The sequence below is a fragment of the Delphinapterus leucas genome, chromosome 2, assembly GCF_059928025.1.
Source record: "Delphinapterus leucas isolate spDelLeu-1000000601 "Yukka" chromosome 2, BTC_Dleu_Yukka2, whole genome shotgun sequence".
NCBI classification, from domain to species: domain Eukaryota; kingdom Metazoa; phylum Chordata; class Mammalia; order Artiodactyla; family Monodontidae; genus Delphinapterus; species Delphinapterus leucas.
The window spans coordinates 40715726-40736994 of record NC_143130.1 but is presented as its reverse complement, the minus strand read 5'-3'; the positions used below and the strand labels follow the sequence as shown (position 1 = coordinate 40736994).

The following is a 21269-nucleotide window of genomic DNA, read 5'->3' as shown; positions in this document are numbered from 1 at the left end:
TTGCCCAGCCTTGTGAACTTCTGTGTGAGGCTTCTCTTGGGTAGAGGAGGGACTTTACATCCAAACCAGCTGCGAGTTCTGAGACACGCTGTCCCCACTCTGCCCCATGGGCAGCTCTTCTCAAGGGTTGGAGTGACTCCCACTTCAACTTCTCTTTTCTGTTCCTCCAGCCCCTGCTTCCCCCTTTCTCTGTAACCTGAGAAAGCTCTGAGACCCTCCCTCCCTCCCTCCCATCCCTCCTTCTTCTTTCTCTCCTCCCCTCCATCCTTGCTGCCCTCCCCCCTCCCTCCACCTCTATTTCTCTCTTCCTCCTTCCATGGCTTTTATCTGGGGGAAAACCCTTCCCATGTTTGCTGTATAACATTTTCCACCCATTCATTTGGTGCCATTTGAGTTCAATGTCCCTTTGAAGGGCAAAGGGAGAGTGCTCCTTGGATTTCCAAAGCCTCTCTCTGGAGTGGTCCAAGCAAGCATCTTCCCCCACCGAGGGACGAGGGACGTCCCTTCAGTGGCCTCTGGTTCTGTCCAGATGGTCTCTGCCCACTGGGAGCCTGGGATGAATTCTCACTGTTAGCATTCGTCACTCACTGCCTCCACCCCACAGTCAGCTATCAGCACTACTGGTCACAGTGGAAAGAAAGCCTGCTCCTTTCTTCCTCGTGACACGCGTGAGCCCTGGGGACAGACCTGGCCATGGCTCCCAAGGCAGCAGCTTCCACGCTTCCATGCAGGCCTGGGGCTGGGGGGCAGGGTGCTACAAGGGGTTAAGTAGATAAGCCCAGTGGGACACTGTCCTGGCCTTCCCTCACCCTCTCCACACAGTAACCGGAAGGATTTTCAAAACAGCCATCGGATCATGATATATCCTCTCCTAAAAGCCCCTCTGGTTTCCCGATGCCTGTGAAAGGCACCAGATCCTATGTGTGGCCTTCACGGCCTTGCCCTCCGGAGAGGCAGGCAGCCTGGGGTTCTGAAGGGGCACTTGAGCCACAAGTGTCTTGAAGAATGCAAGAAGTCTCAGAAGGTGGGGAGAAGGAGAGGGATGGCAGACTTCCGAAGGTGGGCATCAGGAACAGCTGGGGGTGGGGAGGGGCAGCGGGACTGAATTAAAAGTCTGGCTCAGTTCTGAGGACCTGGTCCCCTGGGAGATGGACTCCACCCTGGTCACATTTAGATCATCAGAGGGGCTTTTAAAAATTACCAGTCTCTGGAGGTGGACCATCCTGGGTGTTTGCGTTTGTCCCCCAGGGCCACAAGTCCAGGAATCGCTTATGAACACTTTGGGAAGGCGGCAGGAGGCAGTTGCCAGACTTGCCCAGCACAGGAATGCTCTAGGATTTTTCTTCGTTGATGGGAAGGCTGTCTTGTTCACCCAGCTCTAAGCCCTGACCAGGATGAACTAAGGGAGCACTAAGCAGATATGGGACCCCTAGAGAGCCAGCTGGAAGGGACCTCCTTCAGAAGGGGAAACTGAGGCCTGATCACCAGTGAGTACCACCCCTGGGCAGCAGAGCCAGGAGTTTCAGGCCACCACCTGGCTAGGTGAGGGCTAACTAGAACGTTACAGTCAGAATGATCTCCAACAGGTGTGCTGTGGTTCTAACGGATAGAGCATCTTTGGCATTCATAATCCCCACAGTCTGCATCCTTGTCTTCTGCCCGCAAAGAACTCGGGATCTGGGGAGTGATGGGCCCAGGCATAAAGTACTACAATCTGGATGTTGCGTTTCCAGACCCGTAGGGAGATAGGTTTGAGGGAAAAAGTCCCCCCTTCCTCCAGGGGACGACTCGATGAGGAAGCAGAGAAGCAAGTGAGGACCTGACAGTGTCTACCCTTCTTGACCCACAGGCCTGGCTTGCCTGCCAACATGCTGAGCTGAGTGCTGGAGCCACTAAGCCGTGCCCAGGTATTGATTTCCCCTTAGCCCTCAGGCACCTGGGCAGCGCAGGGCTGTGTACCCCGGTGCACAGTGCCAGCATATTTCCCCATTATATTTTCCTGCATGAACTGTGCAGATTGGGAAGCACTGCAGTGGCTCATCTCTTCATCATTAGCACATCACTTTCTGCATCGGGCAGGTTGGGTGACAAACCAAGATCGGCCCAACAAATGCAGAGAACAGTCACAGTTCGCCTGCATGGTCTGTTTCCTCATCACTTTTTACTTTGAAAATGTCAAGCCTAACAGAAAAGCTAAGAACCTTCATCTAGGGTCACAATTGTTACCATTTTGCCATGTTTGTTTTATCTTTTATCTCTCTTTCAAATGGTCTTGCTGAATCATATGAAAGTGAGTTATAGGTAGCATGATGGTTCACCCCTGAAAAGATCCTTCAGCAGGTATCTTTTAGGAGAGAAAGAAAAATTACCTTAAAAATTACCCTTATTCAATAATATTGCCTAGGGCTTCCCTGGTGGCGCAGTGGTTAAGAATCCACCTGCCAATTCAGGGGAAATGGGTTCAAGCTCTGGTCCGGAAAGATCCCACATGCTGCGGAGCAACTAAGCCCCTGCGCCACAACTACTGAGCCTGTGCTCTAGAGCCCGTGAGCCACAACTACTGAAGCCCACGTGCCCAGAGCCTGTGCTCCGCAACAAGAGAAGCCACCACGATGAGAAACCCACGCAACACAATAAGAGTAGCCCCCACCCACCGCAACTAGAGAAAAGCCCACATGCATCTACGAAGACCCAATGCAGCCAAAAATAAATAAATAAAATAAATAAATTAAAAAAATAATAATATCACCTAATAAACAGTCCTATGCAAATTTTCCCAGTTGTCCTCCAAAAATGTCTTTTTTATGTTCTTTTCCTGATCCAAGAAGGCTCACGTGTTGCATTTGGTTATGCTTTCTTAGCTTCTTTTAATCTAGAACAGTCCTGTTTTGTGTGTGCGTGTGTGACATTGGCTTTGAAGAGTCCAGGCAGGCCTTGTAGAATGGATTCTGACTTTGTCTGATTGAGTACATTCAAGTATAAGTCTGCATGGTTTTGAAACTCACCTGATAATTGCTTCGTTGTGTCTAAAAGAAGTCCCAAGGCAGAAGGTACAGTGGAGGGTAACTCCTTTGTCCCCTACCCCTGTGTGAGTCATGGGATGTCCTGTCCAGCCACCCAGAAAAAGAGGGGGCTTTAGTAACATGACATTATATTCATAAAATGCTTCAGTTGACTATGAAGAGCATTTCACTTGACCCACAGCAAGCCTAGCTTGATTGGGCAAGGCGTTCTCTTCATTTAGTAGATGGGATTCTGAGGTTGAGTTTGTGCCCAGGTGCGTGGCTTTGGCAGAACTGGACCAGAACCCAGCCCTGCTGACCCACCACTGCAGTGGCATCTGGGAGATTGGGCAGAGTTGATGCCTTTGTTGTGTTTGCCCCAGGACTGGGTAAGTTACAAGGTGGTGTCACCGAACCTCAGCCCTGGACCCAACACGCGCATCCCGGAGTGCTAGACTGAGACTGTTGAATATGCTGAATACCTGTCACCTGTCTTGATGACTCTGAGTCATGGATGTGAGTCTAGTTCCTGAGCTGTGTTCTGAGGTGTTGCTAACCCCACCCCAAATGGTCCCAGGCTGCCGTTTGGTGAATTTTTTATCCTGCACCCTCGCTGTCAGTTCTTACAGCCTGCAGCAGTGGCATGCCTCCCACTGCCCTGCTCCTTCTAATTTGCAACTTGCGTCTGCTGTGGTCCGGGAAGCCAGATAAACAGGCTTGTGAGAACTGAGTCCAAAGGCTGTGAGTGAGGGACTCTGTCCCATGGAGAGGGAAGTGTGACTGTGACACCAAAGGCCCCTCTTGGAGGCACTCGCTTCAGATTTACTTGTAGCTTTTCTGTGCTTTTGGGGATAATACCCTGCATTCTCTATTCTTGGGGTAATTTGAGGTTCCCAGAGAGGAGACCCCTGGACAAGTGGGGCGTTGGCTGTTACATGTTTCAAGTTTAAAAGGTTTGGAAAAGACTGTAACATACAGCAGGAGTGGCTGGTGGGAACAAGGAACACGTGTGCGAGTGCCAGAGCACGAGGGCCCTTTGGGTGCGGCGGCCATGACGCTGAGTGTAAGCTCGGGCTGGGGTGGGGTGAAGTGAAGGGTCCCTGGGCTCAGGCTGGCGCGCTCAACCACCACCCTCCCTGTATGTAGATCATGCTGCCTTCACCCAACTCGGCTGCATGAATCACCCCCTGAGGATCTGGGCCCATGCAGGAGAGCGCTAGGTAGCCGCACCCTGGTCTCTGGATCTCCTGGTCCCCCAGGGAAGGGTTCCTCGTGCTATGGGTCTTGTTGTTAAAGCCACATGCCTGTATTCTGCAGGTTCTTTCCGCAAGAGTTTTTCCCTCCGTCCTGTTCCCCCTAATTGTGTTATCTTGGGCAGGAGCCCACTGAATTCTGTTCTTTCTCAAAGCAGTTTCTATTCTCATAAGCGTATAAGCACGGTGCCCTTTCTGTTTCTTGGCTGAGTCCTCCAAGGAGTTCAGAGTGATCCCAATTTGACTTAACAGTGACTCCTTTGCCAAGCCTCTTTTGCTTGTTTGCTTGCATTTAATTTTGTCTTTTATCAAAGTAATGCATATGCATCTTTTTTTTATGTCAAACAGTACTGAAGGGCTTACACGGATAAAGCAGCAGGCCCCCTGCCCACCTCACTCCCCCCACTCCAGCCCTCCAGACCGGTTCACTGTTCTCAATTCCTTTTAGTTTCTCCTTTCTGTTATTCACCTCTATACTCTGAAAAAATGTTTATTCTACTGCTTCTCAATTTACCAATTTTGGATGTTACCTATTGCCTCCATATTACTGCCTTTCCTTCTAATATCGTTCTATCATGATTTGGGGGTAAATTCGTAATATAAATATCGTTCACTGCTGAGCCTAGCACTGAGCTATTACTTTTTTTTTTTTTTTTGGTTGTATTAGGTCTTCATTGCTGTGCGTGGGCTTTCTCTAGCTGTGGCGAACGGGGGCTACTCTGTTGCAGTGTGCAGGCTTCTCATTGCGGTGGCTTCTCTTTGTTGCGGAGCGTGGGCTCTAGGCGTGCGGGCTCAGTAGTTGTGGTGCACAGGCTTAGTTGCTCTGCGGCATGTGGCATGTGGGATCTTCCCGGACCAGGGCTCGAACCCATGTCCCCTGCATTGGCAGGCGGACTCCTAACCACTGCGCCACCAGGGAAGTCCCTGAGCTATTACTTTTTTAAAAAGAATTCATTATTGTCCTCACCTGCTTGGTTTTCTCTATGTCTGATTCTTCCCAGTACACCAAAAGATCGAGAAAACATCTGTCAGATATTTTATCTATTAGTTCATTCATCGGTTCTTTTTTGTTTTCTGGACACTGGGGTATTTCACCAGTGAAATTCTTTCAAGCTTCTTCAAAACAAATGAAAATTTAGTTCATTTTGGTATATTAAAAAGACTCCATGCAGCTTCCTCTGAAAAGGCTTCCCTGACACACCCACCCCCTCCGCTGCCCCGCCTGCCACCTCCTGTAGGCTGCTCCTCCACTAGGCCCCCATAGCCCCCTGCTGTCACCGTCACACAGACCTTAGTGCACTAAATACAATCGCCTGTTTTCTTGCCTGTGGCCTCCCCCGCCCCCCCTCCCCCCCGCTGGGTCCTGTTCACTGCTGTCTTCCTAGGAATGCCGAGGAGCTGGTGGGCACATAGCAGGTGCTCAGTAAATATTTGTGGAATTCGCATTTGTTGGATTGAAATGCAAGCGTGATGATATGCTCCTGGTGGTTCCGTGACTTTTCTGGCCCTGAGTTCCCTTGCATTTTCTGTGTGCCCCCTTCTCCTGGCTTCCTTTCTTGGGTTTGGAGGCCCTTCTGGGCCTGTTCCAACTTAACAACAGCCTTTCCCAGGTGAAGCTAGCAAAGGCAGGGTTTTCATTCCCGGATCTGTGCTGCACCCCACCCCCATCACCCACTAGGTTGGCCTCAAGCATCTCAGGGCCTCGGATTGGTCCTCGTCGCTTTATAATCGCAGCCCACGCCGCAGAGCTCTGCACAGACTGATTGCTCAATAGATGAGTGAGGTTGAGGCTCGCTCAATCAATCAATAAACCAATCAGTCTTCTTCCACTCAGCCTCTCTGCTCCCAGGCATTTCTCATTATCCAGCGTTTGGATGATCAGAAGGAAAAAGAAACCTCTGCATAAAGGTGACCCCATTTCAGGTTTTGTCATGACTCACTGAGTATTGAGAGACAGGAAGAGCAAGAGAAGGGAAGACAAAGAGAGGGGCCAGGGACGCTCACCTGCGATCTCAGAGGGACATTTGGGAAGACATTTGGTCACTAGACTGAGGGTCGTAGGCGGGCAGGGACCATCCTGTGCACTGCTTACCCCAGAGCATAGCACAGGCCCCACACGTGGTAGACACCCCGTCATAACCGATGTCTGCCTGCAGGAAAGAGGGAAGGACAGAGTCCAGATCCAGGCCTGTTTCGAAAGAGGGACTTGAGATAGTTCGGTGTACCTACATGTGTTTTAGTCCTTGGGTCTTGGCCAACTCAGCAGAGTGCTGATCTGTGATGTGCCCACAGTGCCCACAGAGGCCCCTCCCTTGTAAGGACACTGATCCAACAGTTGGCAGCCAGTGAAGCGGACGAACCCACCACCCTCTCGCTCTCCTGGAACCACGGCCTGGCCTGAGCAGGCACTGGGCTTCCTTGAAGCAGTCCCAGGAGAGGACACCCCGTCCCAGGGCCGATTCAAAATGTCATTCCCTCCACTGGTATCCAGTGCCTCCTGAGCGGACACAGCCCAGGCTGGCCTCCAGCCAGAACAGCTGCCTCGCTCAGACCCTCCTCCTTTGCCCTCCTACCTGGGCTCTCAAACTCTCAGACTAGAGCAGGAGAACCAAGAGGGCCAAGCTGCCCACGGAGGCCAGGCTTCACCCACAGTGTCGCGGCCTGAGGCTCTCCCGGCCTTGGCTCACCCGGGACCCAGTGGGAGGAGCCACAGCGGGGCGGCCAGGACAGTGCAGGGGCGGCTGACCCTGAAATAAAGCTGATGGCCGCCGGCCTGTGCCCCCCGCTCCCCGAGAGGGAGCACTTCTCTTGTGGGTGTAGTGAGTTTCAGGGGAAGCCTTTAAAGCAGCCCTTTGATGCTTCTCCAGGGGAACTGCATTTATTTTCTGTACTTTTAGGAATTAACTTGCAGTTCCCAGCCTCTCCCTCCCTCCCTCTCTCCCCAGAAAGGAGAGAAGGAGAAAAGAAAAAAGGGTCTGCATTGTCCCGGTGATTGGCACCTTCTGTGAATGAGGGGTCACTGCGTCTGGCTGCTCCTTTTCAAGCGCTCCCTTCTCCCCTGCATGCTGTATTCACGCTGGAACATTCTTTCTTTCAAAGCTTCTGTCTTTCTCTCCCCCTTTGTATCTCTGCTTTCCTTCCCTTCACTTTTCTGCCTTTCATTCTCAGCGCTCACCAGCTCCCTCGGGGACCGCTCTCTTCTCCTTCTCTTTTTTTGTCCCTTTTCTTCTTTTTCTATTCAGTTGCTTTTTTTTTCTTTTTGCCTCTTTTTTTCTCTCTCTTTTTTTTTAAATTCTTTTTTCCTTTTTCTTTTTGAATGGTGCTTCTGTTTCTAAGGGACGGGATGAGTAGGGAAGTCGGTTTATTTGAGGAAGGGAGAATGTGGATGTTTTCATTTTCCCCCGCGCTCTAAATGTGTAAAAAAGAACCACCATGCACGACACCGGCTTACTCTGGGCTCCTCCTTTGAGAGGGGAGGCTGTTCGGGAAGGGTCTCCATCAGACCAGAGGAAGCTGTTCATCACAGGTCAGGCAGTTCCTGAATCGGTCACCAGGACAGTTGGCTACAGACCTGGTGGCACCGCCTGCAGGATGCCGACACAGCCCTGGGGACGGGCTCCCTTTCTGCGTGGCCCCAGGGCGGGCCTTGATGTGAAGGTGAGGACCAGAGGTGGATGAAGAGCCCCCAGACCTCCCTCCTCTGTGGGAGCCTGGCCTCCTGGCCGGGGGAGGGCTCAGGGAGACCGTGGGACCCTGGGGCAGGGCTGAGCATGGGGAGGAAGGCCAGGTTCACACGCGGCCTCATGGTTGTCTGGCATGGCCCCGGCTGTGGAGACAGCGGGCCTGCCTTGGCTGGCCCTGGAGTCCTGGAGAGGAGGCTGGAAAACTGGGACAGCAGAGAGGAGGGAGCTGGCAGCAGTGGCTGGCTCCAAGGAGCCGAGTGATCCTTGGGGTTGTGCTGACTGATTGAAGGTCTGACGTCTAGGGAACGTTGCAGGGCCCAGGTAGAGGCGTGGGTCTGGTGGCATCAGCACGGAGGTGAGAGTTGAAACACAGGGGAGAGGCTTTCTCCGAGGGAACCCCTGTAGGACGAGAAAGCAGAGGCCAAGGCCTGATGAAGGAGGCAAAGGAGAGGCAGAGATAGAGGGCAGCGCGACCGGCCGGAGCCAAGGTGGGGAGGCAGCTGTTGCCTTGTCGGGGAGAAGACCCAAATCAGAGCCTCTGTTTGCAGGGCTCACCTGTCACCTTCCAGAGGACAGTTTAGCTTCAGTAGAGGAGACAGAGAGCAGGGGTGGAGGAGGCGATGGAGGACGGGGACCCGACCCCCGCTCAGGAGGTGGAGAGAAGGCAAGAAATTGGGGAGTGTCAGGGGCTGCACCTAGACATCGAAAGCCATATGAGAGGAGCAGGGCTGCCTGAGAGGCCGGGGCAGGCCTGGAGGACAGAGGGGTGAGGTCTGGGGGCCTATTTCTTCCCTGTGGAGGGACGGCCTCAGCCTGCAGGTCTGGAAGTCCCTTTGCACCCTTTCAGAACACAAGACAAAGGGCCAAGTCTACAGCTCTGGTCCCCGGGACATAGGGACCTCAGTCTAGCTCACAATTGCCCAGGGACCCCAGGACGGTGCCAGGGCACCTGGAGAGACACAGGGATCTCTGGGAAGGAGCCCTGGGGTGTGTGTCCTGGGTGAGGTGGAGCTTGGGCTCCAGGCCCGAGTGTCCTGGCACAAGCTGCCAGGCCTTGAGGTCTGGGTTGAAGGGAACCTCCCAAGGGTAAGCCCTGTATCTCCATCCCACCCAGCACAGCTGGCCCGTAGTAGGCGCTTCATAAATGTTTGTTTTATATTTTCTTTTTTTTTTGGCCGCACCACGCGGCATGTGGGATCTTAGTTCCCCAACCAGGGATCAAACTCGTGCCCCCTGCGTTGGAAGCGCAGAGTCTTAACCACTGGACTGCCAGGGAAGTCCCTCATAAATGTTTGTTGAAGTGTCAATTGAATTTGTCCTTAGCAGCCAAGTGCTATGTAATTGGAGAGCCCCCCCAAAAAGGAGGGCCCCATCCCCTACCCACTCAGGGCACAGGACCCCCCCCAAACAAAACTGGGGCAGGGTCCCAGCCACATCCGTGGAGGAAGGTAGAAGGACAAGTCAGCACCAGGCACAGAGGGTGGCATGAGCAGGACAGGTGGGGACAATGAGAAGGCTCATTGGAGGAAGAACGTCAGGGAGGTGGATCTGAACCCCCCGAGGGATGGTTTATTCAGGGGACACGGGTGGAGCACCTACTGTGTGCAAGTTCAGTGGATGACATACCCTTCGGGAGGAGGACAGCCTGGGGCTCCAAAGGGCTGGGAAGAAGCTGTGTCCTCCCTCTGAGTCTGGGTGACCGAGACAGGTGAGCTATGTGGGTGGAGGTAGCAAATCCTGCCTCCACGGATGTAGGGATTTGTACTCCTGAGAAGGGATGGAGATACCCAGCGAGCAGACACCATCCCTTGCAGCATCTCCCTGGGTGCTACCACTGCCCCCCTGGCCCTGCCAGCCTCTTAAGACACCTTGCTGCCAAACCCAAGCCTGCCAGGGCGGGCCTGGCTGCTCATCAGGTTTTTCCAGTTTGGACAAGAACATCTCCTTACACCCCATTAAGGCAACCACAGCACCCTGGCCTAGAGATGAAAGGGGAGCCTGTGAAGGCAGCTCGCTCCTGGCAGGAGCAAGAGGGTCTGTATTTGTGAACAGGCTTCGGAGACAGACATGTTTCCTGAGTCCCCCGATTCCAGGGTGGCAGAGGGCCTGATGGTCAATCCCCCCTTTAAGACCTGGCGGCAAGGAGCTGGCTCTTCTAGTAAGTCTCTTTGTGGCCCCAGGCAAGTTTCCGAATGCTAATAATAGTAGCAAACAGGCTGCCAGGTTCTGCTATAAGCGCTTTGAATATTTTCATTTGTGAGGCAGGTGCTGTCAGCACCACTCCCCCTTTAGTCAGGAGAAATAGTCACAATGATCGGAGGTAGCAGAGGTGGGATTCAAACTCAAGCCTTCAGATTCCAGAGTCTGGACACTAAACCAGTACTTCTCAACCTGTTTTTAAACTATTATTATTATTTCTAATCCTTGCAGACTGATAACTTATCAACCTTGCCTAGATACCATGGCAACGTCAAATTGCTGTAAAAGTTTCTAAATGCTGCTGCTTATCTCTGTGGAAGCAGTCACAAGGAGCGCACTGTTATAAAGGCGTTCTTAACCTTTCCGTGCCTCAGTTTCCTTATACGTAGAATGAGGGGGGTGGTACCAGTACCAACCACACAGACTGTGGTCGCTATTCGATAATGCACTGAGAGTCGGCACAGGCTGGCACTGTAGCTCTCAGGACCGTCAGCCAGTCCACTAACATCAGGATTTTGCCACCTATCGAATGGGAATAAGAGCACTGCCCACACAAGTGCTGCCCATACGGCTGGCTGCTCAGACCAGGTGAGGAGGACCCAGTGGCATTGTGCCTGGAAAGGACTTTGTAAGCCGTCGAGGGCTCTGCCCGTGGAGGTGGGTGTGCTCGTTCCCCTGCCCAGCCTGTGTTTCTGGGTCCCAGAAGAACTTGTTTCATTGTGCACTTTGACACTCAGATCTGGGGGTGTTCGGAGGAGGGAATCCACTGAGCCTCTCAGAGGAGGTCCTGAGTGTTCCTGACCCTTGCCTGCCTCCTGGCCGGTGCACATGTAAGCGTGCATGGTCTTCACACAAGAAGCTTCCTGGGCATTTTAGTTTCAAGGAATTGAGGCCAGCACAGGGGTCTTATTCTCGGAATCTCCCCTTCACCCTGTGACCTATCGGGGCTCTGTTTGCTAAGGGTGAGTCATCCCAGCTATTAGTGGTGAGACTGAGAAGGTGCCCAGTGATCCCAGAAAGAGACTACATTCTGGTGAGGAGAGTTGGGTTTTGTAATTCTCTTAGAAATTTGGTCTTTTGAGCTACCCCGTTGAGTTGCAAAATTTCACGAAAGAGAAAACATCTGGCATCTGTGATGAAGGCTTCTCCACGTGTCCCAGGAAAGGTCTTCCCACCTCTCCACGGCTCCACTCTGGGTTCTGGGGCCCAAGGGACTCTCACGGCCCCCTCAGGCAACCCAGGGGTTCTTGTGTGGGCCAAAAACTTGAGCTAGAACCTTCCTTCGAGACGGGGTTCAATTCCAGCATGTCTCCCCTTGCACCTGATTTGGTTACTTTTTCTTCCTCAAAATCGCTGCTTTTTCCAAATGTTCATGCACTTACCACTCCTTTGTGGGATTTATGACAGATATTTTTAGTGACAGTAAGAAAATATCAAATATTTCGGGGCCGTAGGTGATTCACATTGTGTGTTTACATATGTTGCAATGGTAAGAGCGAAAAATTACCATTTATCAAATGGCAGCACCTGTGCCAGGTCCTTTCATTCACATCATCTTGGCCATCCTGTGGGAAAGGCAGCTGTCATTCCCATTTTACAGTTGAGGAATCTGAGGCTCTGAGAGATGAAGCAACTTGCTCAAGGACTTACAGCCAGGAAGTGGCCTAGCTCACTCCAGACCTTCCTGCTGCCCTCAGCCAAGGGGCCCCACCCTGCATTCCACGGCCTGCCCTGAGGACCCTCAACCCCACAGGCTGTCCCCACCACAGGGGGAGTGGTGAGGAAACCTTCCAAGTCCACCGCAAACATCTCTAGCGATGGCCAGACAATTAGCTTGTTTTATAATGGTCACCTCCATTTAAATCATTTTGGCCTTTGGGTCACACACCACATGCATTTGAACTTTAGCGGCTGGGGACGCATGGCCCAGAGCTCAGCCTTCTGTAAGTGAGTTCTCTCTCTCTCTCTCTCTGTATGTATATATATATGTGTGTGTGTATATTTGGCTGCAGTGTGCCGGGTCTTAGTTGCAGCGTGCAGGCTCTTAGTTGCGGCATGGATCCCTGATCAGGGATCGAACCCCGGCCCCCTGCATTGGGAGCGTGGAGTCGTAACCATTGGATCGCCAGGGAAGTCCCAAGGTGAGGTCTTCTAATGGGCCTCAGAGTCATCCTTTATGATCCAGATCAAAGAGGAAACCAGTTCCCACTCTGGGCTGAGCTGGCCACCCTGAGCACCTTCTCCTCTGATGTCTGTGGACCCACCCTCCTCGAGGGACCTGCCCTCAAGGCCCTCCCAGGCCCCACTGCCCTCCGGTTCTCCTCCCACCTCTCGTCCAGCCTGCGGATGAGATTCCCCCTCCCTGTTAGCTCCTGGTAGTGTACAGACCCCAGCAGGGCCTGTCTGTGGTGCCCCCGTCCTCTTCCCCCTGCCTTCTCTCCGCAGTCTCCCCTAAACCTTTTATCTCATGTCTGCATCATGGGCTGCCCCATGCCCCCACATGCATCCTCCCGGCTGGACTGCAAAGTACTCAAGACCGCGGGCATCCACCCATCATGTGGGTCCTGATCCACATCTCACTGTGTGAAAGTGTGGTTCATTGGGTGACTAAGGAAAGAATGGGCTGCACGGTGTTCCTGCTTGCCGCTGATGTTAGCTTGCATGGACAGCTGTATGCGTCTGATGTCTGCGTGTGTACACTCAGCCTAAATGTTTCCCCAGCTGTCCCTCCCCTCAGGAGATACATGGAGGCATTACGTGAATGAGAGAGGCATTCTTTACTCCTCTCCTGGCATAAATCCGTACTCGACTTGGGTGTGTGGGTGACTGCAAAATAAATGTTGATTACAGCATCAGCTTCAGGAGGCAGACGCTGCCAGGGACGCTGCTGGGATGGAGGCTGGGGATGAATCACGCTGGCTGCTGTGAGAGAGGAGAGGCCAGGCCACACTCCTCGGCTGTTCTCGGCCCACTGCTCTTCTGCGTTTTTACCTTCCCTTCATCTCTGGCTGCATCAGATGGGGGAGGGGGCTTCCCAGCCAGGTTCTCCCATCTCTAGGCTTCCCCATCCCCTCCGCACAACCTTTGTGTACTGCATACCACAGAACATGCTCATTGGGCTAATGGGCTCAGCTCTGGGAAGTGGGACCATCATCCCGTGTTACAGATGAGGGGACTGAGGCTCACCCAAACCAGTGTGTAAGGGGGTGGGGCTGGACCCCTGCTGCCCATGCTCTGAGTCTCTGTTGACTCCCAAAGTGCTGGTTTACATGCAAGAATGTCCCTGACCCCTTAAATTTAAAAAAAAGCGATTACTCTGTCCTTTTGTGGTACCCCATGCATCTTGTGCTTATTTCTTCTCTGATATCTTGCTGTCCTGTTTCATGGTTCTTAGTCTTGTCTCTCTAACCAACATGTGAGGTCCCTGAGAGCAGGGAACTTTGTGTCCCGCCAGCAGCCAGCACCAGCCTGGCCCAGGGAGTGGATGATGAACGGAATGATAACAATAGCAACAGCTCCCAGTAATTGAGTCCTTACTATGCACCAGCCTTGTTATCAAACTCGTCTCAGTCGGGCTGACTGTACTATACCAGTTTATATAAGGGACTTGAACATTTGCAGATTTTGGTATCCACTAGGGTCCTGGAACCTATTCCTCATGGATACCTGTATTTCCCTTATTTCCTTTACCTGAAAGAGCACTTAAGTTGACCCAAGAATGAAACCTGAACTCCACTTACTCCTCTCGTGTATCTGGTGACTTTGGATGAGTCACTCAACTCCTCTATGCCTTGGTTTCCTCCTCTGTAAAGTGGGTTTGTTATCAAGATGGCATGCTTTCTGTACATGATTTCATCAGGCACAAGCCTGGCCAGAAGGAAGGGCTCAGTATGTGATGGATCCTTTTCATATCACTGTCCCCATCTTACAGCAAGGAAACCAAGTCCCAGGGAGGTTGAGGAACTTGCCCAAGGCCGCCCAGCTCATATGTGGCAAAGATGGGGAGGCCGGCCAGGCCTGCCAGACCGAGAGCCGGGTTCCTTTCCGCTCTGTTTGTTTGCGGCGTGAGGGGCTGTCCTTCCCCGTTCCCCCTCCCCCTCTGTTGCTTCCCATCTCTTCCTCCTCGGACCCTGCTCCCAGAGTTCCTGAGGTGCTAAGCCAGCCCTTTAGGGGAGAAGCAGAGCTGTCGTGTCATTGACACCTCCCTGGGCTTGGCAGGCCTGGGTTCCTGGGCTTTGCTGCGTCCTGGGGCCGGGCCTTGCCAGCCGCCCCTGACGGGGCTGGCCGGGGCTACTCCAGGGGGGCCTTTGGGTCCCAGGACTTAGCGGCCACTGATACTTCCCCCCTGGTCAACAACACATCACAGCTCCAGCAGACGCTCACACTGCCTGTGGGGCTCCTGAAGGTCCAGGGCCCCTTTCTTCTCCATGTGGTTTTGGTTTCCCAGGGGACTTGATACCATTTTCCACAAGCCCCTGTGTTTTCTCTGTCGCTTTGAGACACTGGGGCCCCAGCCACGATCGGCTTGCTTTGTTTTCTGTGGTAAATCTGTTTCTCTTGTCACTTCTGATCACTCCAGATTAAACACAGAAATGTAGAAGGCAGGGGCTGGGGAGGCTGGGCGCAGGATTGGTGTGACCCTCCCCTCCGGGGAACACAGGAAGAAGGAAAGTAAAAGGGGAAGAGCATGATTTTAACCTGCTCAGATCCCACCTTTACCTCCTATTGGCTCTGTGACTTGGACAAGTAACAGCTTTTCCAAGCCCCAGTTTGCTCATCTGTAAAATGAAAATTAAAATGCTCATCTCCCTGGGATGGCCTGGATCGTGTGCCTGTTCATTAGTATAAGCTCAGTTAACGATGGCTAAAAAGAAGTTAGAAAAAACTGACAACCCTTCCTCCTGCCTTAAACAGTGGAGACAGACACATGGGTCAGACAGCCCACATGTGGGTGCTTCCTTTTCTCAGAGGCCGTTTAGGATCACAGCGAAAGAGTGAATTTTGAAGAATGGGTGTGAATCTCACTATCCTGTTTGGAGTGAGGAGAGCTGGGTACCTTGAGCATTGCTGTGTGCCCCAGCCTTGGGCCAGGCCCTGTGTCCCATTCACGCATTCACACAAGGCAGGGTGGAGCCTGGAGGAGGTATGGGGCATGGGGCAGTGTATGCGTGGACTTTCCCTGAACTGCAGTGAATTCCTGCAGAGGGATGCTGGGCCCCCACTTAGCCCTGGGTCTAGGTCCGGCCTTGTTCTCTCCTGAGGGGGCCTCTGGCACCTCCCCTAGCCTGGCCTCAGAGGAGCAGGGCCAAGCCCCTTAGGGTGCCTTCCCCCAATGAGCCCTTGCCCCCTGGACACCTCCCATCTGTGTTTCCTTCCTCCCTGCGGTAAGTGAGGTCAGTAGAGGGCCTGCATGGTGGCAAGGCAGGGGGTCCATTCTGGGATCTGTCTGAGTCTAGCCCTTGGAGAGAACCCAAGAGAAAGAAGGCTCGGGCTGATGAAATGGGGTTTCTTTTTTTCTCCTTTCTTTCTTTCTTTTTTTTAAGCAAAGAGATAAATAAATGTCGCCCTGAGATGACAAGAGAACATTGAAAGAGATAAAAGGCGAGTAAAAGGGACTAGAGACCAGAAGCAAAGGACAGGGAGGGATTTGGACTATACACTGCGATGAGGGGAGAGATGAAAGAGGAAAGAAAGAGATGGGAATGCAGGACCGAGTGGCAGAGCGGAGGATGGGGTTGCCACGGAAACGGAAGGAGGGAGAGGAAGACAGGATGGAGAGGGCTGAGAGCTCAGTGCGGGCGGGGCCTGAGACAAGGCTCAGGGAGGAGGAAGGGAAGCCATGAGGGGCTTCCAGGTCTGAATCAGGCCCCGGTGTGGAGAAACTGAGGTTGGCAAGGGAATAAGACCGGACCCAGAAAACTCATCCTCGCCCAAAGGTGGTAGGGTGGAGAGAGCTGGGCCTGGGTCCCCCGGGGCTGACCCAGCTGGGGTCTTCTCTACCCTACCTGTCAGGGACTGCCACTCTTTAAGCCTCAGTTTCCACAACCGTAAAACGGAAATGGTACTCCCAACCCCAGAGGGCTGCCTAGAAGCCTAGAAATTGCACGTGGGCCTGACAAAGTTCAAGCCCAATAAATGCTCCCGTTGTTCCTTCATTTGTGGTTCTTATCTTTGTCTGTGAACTTGTGAGCCCAAGTTTTATTTGTTTTTCCCTGTTAACATTAAGCTGGTGATCTTTGGGTCCAGCAGAGTGTACTTGTTTGGAGGATAGATGTGCTTTTTGCTTCTGGAATTGGAGAAGAGACACAGAGCCTTCCAGAAACATGAGACCTGCTGTCCTTTCCCCTGGGAACAGGGACTAGTCCTGAAGTTCAGGGAAAGGAAGTACAGACTTGGGGATTTCCACCTGGGGCTCGGCAAGGGGCCTCTTTTTTCTTTGCACTTGAATATGGATATTCTCAAAAGGGCAACAATTCATTCTGTACGTGCACTCTGCTAGGAATGCACTGTGAGCACACGGACGAGTTCTCTGTCCTCTTGTAGAATCTGTGATCTAATGGGGACACCAGACATTGAGCGAGTACTTATACAATCAAATCTGTCATTAAAAATTGTGATAAAGCCCAGGAAGGAAAAGTATTAACCTTATAACTGCTTAGAACTTGGGGGTCCAGACCTGGTTGGGGAGAGGGGCGTCAGGGAAGGTTCCTGAGCAAGTGATGCCTGATTGAAAGCTGAAGGATGAGGGACAAGGAACAGCATTCTAGGCATGGGGAACAGCATGTGAAAAGGCCTCATGCAGGAAAGTCTGTTATAGAAAATGAGGAAAGCCCACGTGGCTGGAGGGTGATGAGTAAGGGGACAAGCAAAGTGCTGTGAAGTTGCCACATAAGCAGGGGCCAATCAAGCAAGTTCTTACAGGTCTTTGGTAACGTGTCTGGACTTGATGCAGGCCAACAGCCTGGTAGGGGAGCCCAAGTATGTGGGGTGGCTGCCATGTTTGACGTGGATGGATGGATGGAAATGCACCGGGAATCAAGAGCTCTCAGTTTGGTCCCCATTGTGGGCTGGGAGCCTTGGGGGCCTCAGTTTCCACATCTGTAAAATGACAGCATTGCACAGGAGGGTCCCCAAAGTTCCTTCCAGCCCTGCTGATGAAGATTCTAAGACCAACCTCGAGGGTACACAGCCAAAGTGGCCTGGGCAAAGGACCTTCAGTGAGGCCACTGTCCTGCTGTGGGAGAGCCCAGCTTTCCTCCTTTGTGACAAGTGAGGGGTCAGGCAGGAGGACCCAGGGCCCACGGCTTCTGGGTACCTGGCAACTTCAAATGAGAGGCATCACATCACTCCTTTACCCGCATCCACGGGAAGTGGACATGTGCTCAGTGTGCGGCTCTGCGGGAAGCTCAGCGTTTGCCCCCAGCAGTTAGTGTGGCAGATGCCCTGCTAGTCTGGGCTCATTTCTACAAGGGTCAGGGACCCACTCAGTTTTCCTCAGGACACAGGGGTCAGCGAGGGTTCCCCAGGCCGGCAGCAGGGGCTGGCCCCATCCAGGGACCAGGGCTCCCCAGGAGCCCACAGGCTTGCTTCTCTGGACACACTTGCTCCCTCCTCCTCGGCCCGGCTTGCTTAGGGTCTCTGTCCCCTGGTCCCGACTCCACCTCACGGCATGCCTTCACGTAGTCTTTGGTTGAGAGTGTAAGGCTTGGTGCATAGCCGCGTTTCCAAGAGAGGAACCTGCTTGGCCTTCAAGGCCAGGTCACGTGAGAGTGCTTGTCAGCTCTTACCAATTAATTTCGAGAATCAGAATAAATTGGGGTTGTTTGGGGGAAATACGATGTCCAGGCTCCAGACCCAGAGATTCTGGTTTAACTGGCCTGGGGTGAGGCACGGACACTGGTGCTCTCATCAAACAATGCCAGTTGGACCCTGTGGAGCCAGTGTCTCTGCCCTTGGAGGAGTTTGAATTGTGAGGTCTCATGAATACAGCGGCCAAGATTGTGCCTTTCGCCATGGGGACTCCATCCCTCCGTTCCTAGGGTTTAGGGGTCCCTGTGACCTCCCTGGAGGAGGGGCCCTCACACAGTGGCCGCTCTGTGGCAGCCAGGAGTGCCTCAGCCCAGCTCACCTCAGCTTGTAGAGGCAGAGGTGTGGCTCCCAGGATGGGTCTCGGTGCCCCAGGCCTGGGAGAGCAGGAGGGGAAGCGCTTTCAGAACAGTCCTCGCTGTCATAGGGCTGGAGGGACCTCAGTGCTCCTGGGCCTTCTCTGCGCAGCCTGGAGGCCACCCCAGGGAGGAGGCGGGACTGTCCTGGAGGTGAGATGGGTCAGGGCGTGGGGAAGAACCCAGCATTTGTAGAACTCTTCTGCAAGGAGGCAAGGATTTCCCCTCAGTCTCATTCATTCATTCATTCATTCACTCGTTCCGGGTCCTCGACGACTAGGCTTCCTCCCTTCCCCTTTCCCTGCCCTGGCATCTTTCTCTCCGGACACTCCCCTGCTGGGCCCTCTCTGCCCCTCCCTGCAGTCACCATCCTCTGGGGTGGATGTCTTGGGGGGGAGATGGCCCATAAACAGATACAACTATGAATCAACATGATTTTATCAGCGTTCTCTAGAGAAACAGAACCAGCAGGATATATACACACACAGAGAGATTTATTTTAAGGAATTGGCTCACACGATTGTGGAGGCTGGCAAGTCCAAAATCTGCAGGGCAGGCTGGCAGGCTGGAGACCCAGGCAGGATTTCTGTGATAACAGTCTTGAAGCAGAATTCCTTCTTCTCTGGGAAACTTCCGTTTTTCTCTGAAAACTTCAACTGATTAGATAAGACCTGCCCACAATAAGGAGGGTAATCTGCTAAAGTCAACAGATTGTAGATGTGTTGCTGTGTGGCTCACAGCAACATCTATCAAGAGATTAGCGTTTGGCCAAACAACTGGGCACCCAGCCTAGCCACATGTAAAATTAACTTGATGTTCTCAGGCTGTGGAAGAGGCCCTCCTCGCCCTGCCCCTGGCTAAGGAATATCTCCCGAGAGGCAGTGCCTGCACTGACTCGGAAAAGATGAAGGGATATTCACCCAGTGCAAGGGAAGGGCAAGTCCTGGCAGGGGAGTCAGGCTGTGCAAAGGCCCCGAGGTAGGAAACAGCTCCATGTATGTCTGTGTTTGTGTGTGTGTGTGTGATGCAGAGGGACAGGAAGGCTTAAAGGAGGGTCAGGTAGAGCTTGGCTGGGGACAGCCTTGGGCAGTCAGCTAAGGCACAGAAACTTCATCCTATAGGCCATGTGGCTGAGGGTGGGCTTCCGGGCGGAGACCTGCTTTACCAGCATTTCACTGTGCGACCTTGGACCAGTCCCTTCCCCTCCCTGAGCCTCAGTTTCCTTTTCTGGAAAAGGAAGTAGCCATACATGGTGAACGTCAGGTCCTCCTGTGGTTTGTGGGTTGGTGGCCCAGCCACTCTGGCCTCTGGAGGCAGGGCTTAGCAAATCTGTCCACAGAGAAAAGGGGAAGCTGAGGCAGAGAGAGGCCCCTATAAGAAGGAGACTCATACACTTCCCCCTTGGCCACCCCACCCCCAACCCAGCTGCCTCGTCAGCGCTGGGCCTGGAGCTGCTGAGTCGAGTGAGGCCTTGTGGGCTGGACAGAAGTGAGACTGTGCAAGGAGCTCTGAGGTTTGCACAAACCTCCAGCTTTTGCTTTCGCTTCCTCTTCCTTTCATGGGATGTGAGCAGAGTTTACCCTTAAGTCTACCATCAGGGGGACATGAGAGGAAACAAAGAGGGTGGTTTTGCTATAAGTTGAAGTCCCGTGAGTGGTTTTTTTGTTTGTTTTGGGGGGTTTTTTTGTTTTGTTTCGTTTTGTGTATTTTTTTACAGCTGTGTGCGTACCTGGACCTCCTTTTCCCCTCCCTGGGCCCAGCTACCTGTTCTGCCCCACTCTGGGTTCAGTTTTTCAGGACCCAGGGGCTGCTCCACTGGGCCTGTCCCCACCCAACCCCAGCGCTGCACCTCCTACCTCCCAAAGATCCTGGCGCTTCAGGTTTTAGACTGAGCTCGCTCAGAGCAGCTCCCTGAGGATGGGAGCTTATCATGCTTTCTACTGTATCCCCAGGACGAAGAATGGCACCCAGCACCTGGCAGGTGTGTTGAGTCAGTGATTCAGTGGCAGGACTGGAGACCACAGCCTCAGAGTCGCCTGGTGGTTCAAAGCCAAGGGGCGAACGTTTCCCCCTAGCAGAAGCCCAGGGCACTGCGGGGCCTGTGTCAGGGAGCAGGCCCTGGCACTTGCTAGGCCCTCAAAAATAGTCATCAGGGTGCTTGGTGACATCCCAAGTCTGGGCTCACAGAAGCCCCAGAGCATTCCTGTGTCTTAAGTTTGAGATGTCCTGGTGGTGAGCATGAGGAAAAGCATAGCCAGGTGGTCACCAGGCCATATTGGTTCTTCCTTCCAAATGGCTCCTGTCTCGCCAGCCCCAGGCCAGACCAGGCCTCAAGTGCTCTGCCCCACTCTCTGTGTTCCAGAGCTACTCAGAGCTCCCTGACCCTCCCCTGGTGCTTGAAGGGGGTCTCAGTGAGAGGAAAGGATCTTTTAAAGCAGTGTGGATGAGAAAAGGTCTCGTCTTGGGGAGGGGACCCTGGAAGACAGGCAGGTAAGCCAATGGATTAACCTGCCCTCAAGGTTCCAAGAAGCCTCTTGTGTCCATCTTACAGATGAAGAAACCGAGACCCTGAAGGGTCAGGTGACTTGTCCAGGGTCACATAGCAAGTCACTCATTAATTCATTTGACAAGCTTGTGTCAGTGTTTACAGGAACCATAGTACAGCAATAGATGAAGCAACAGTGAGAGGTCTGGAGGACCTGGGTCCCTGCCTGGGTTGGGGAGACCTCCTGCTGGGCCTCAGGGGATGAGACTTGGGTCACTCCCCAGGGCTGGCCTGGCGCTCAGGCTTGGGAGGGGGTGATGCTAAGCCCTGGGAAATAGGGCAGCCCTGGGCTTCTGGTGTCACTGACACAGTCCCCTCCTTTCTCTCCACTCTACTCCTTCCCCTCCCCCTCCCCTGCTTTTGTTTCTTGGCCTCCACAGCCCTTCTCTCTCTCTCTCTCTCTCTCTCTCTCTCTCTCTCTCTCT

General features: G+C 53.2%; 1 protein-coding gene and 1 long non-coding RNA gene across 9 annotated transcripts in view; one reads left to right on the top strand and one right to left on the bottom strand.

Annotated features, from left to right (window-relative positions):
• ZNF710 (zinc finger protein 710) overlaps positions 1-21269 on the top strand; it is a 67874-nt gene that overhangs the window by 29092 nt on the left and 17513 nt on the right. The window contains exon 1 of one of the 8 annotated variants that reach the window (XM_022563972.3): positions 782-1907. The exons of 4 other annotated variants lie outside the window; for them this stretch is intronic. Coding sequence is in view for 2 of the 4 variants with exons in the window: in XM_089906796.1 (XP_089762922.1) it covers positions 19204-19277 (74 nt within the window). In the remaining 2 variants the exon portion in view is untranslated. Of the gene's footprint in view, positions 1-781; positions 1908-6264; positions 7913-18072; positions 19278-21269 lie in introns of those variants that run through there. 3 more of the 8 variants (XM_022563973.3, XM_089906796.1, XM_022563967.3) reach the window with 3 other exon arrangements.
• LOC115803920 (uncharacterized) lies at positions 7604-18809 on the bottom strand. Its single transcript, XR_004024735.2, has 2 exons — positions 18266-18809; positions 7604-8337 (listed from the first exon to the last, which is right to left on the bottom strand). It is a non-coding gene; the product is annotated as an uncharacterized LOC115803920 (long non-coding RNA).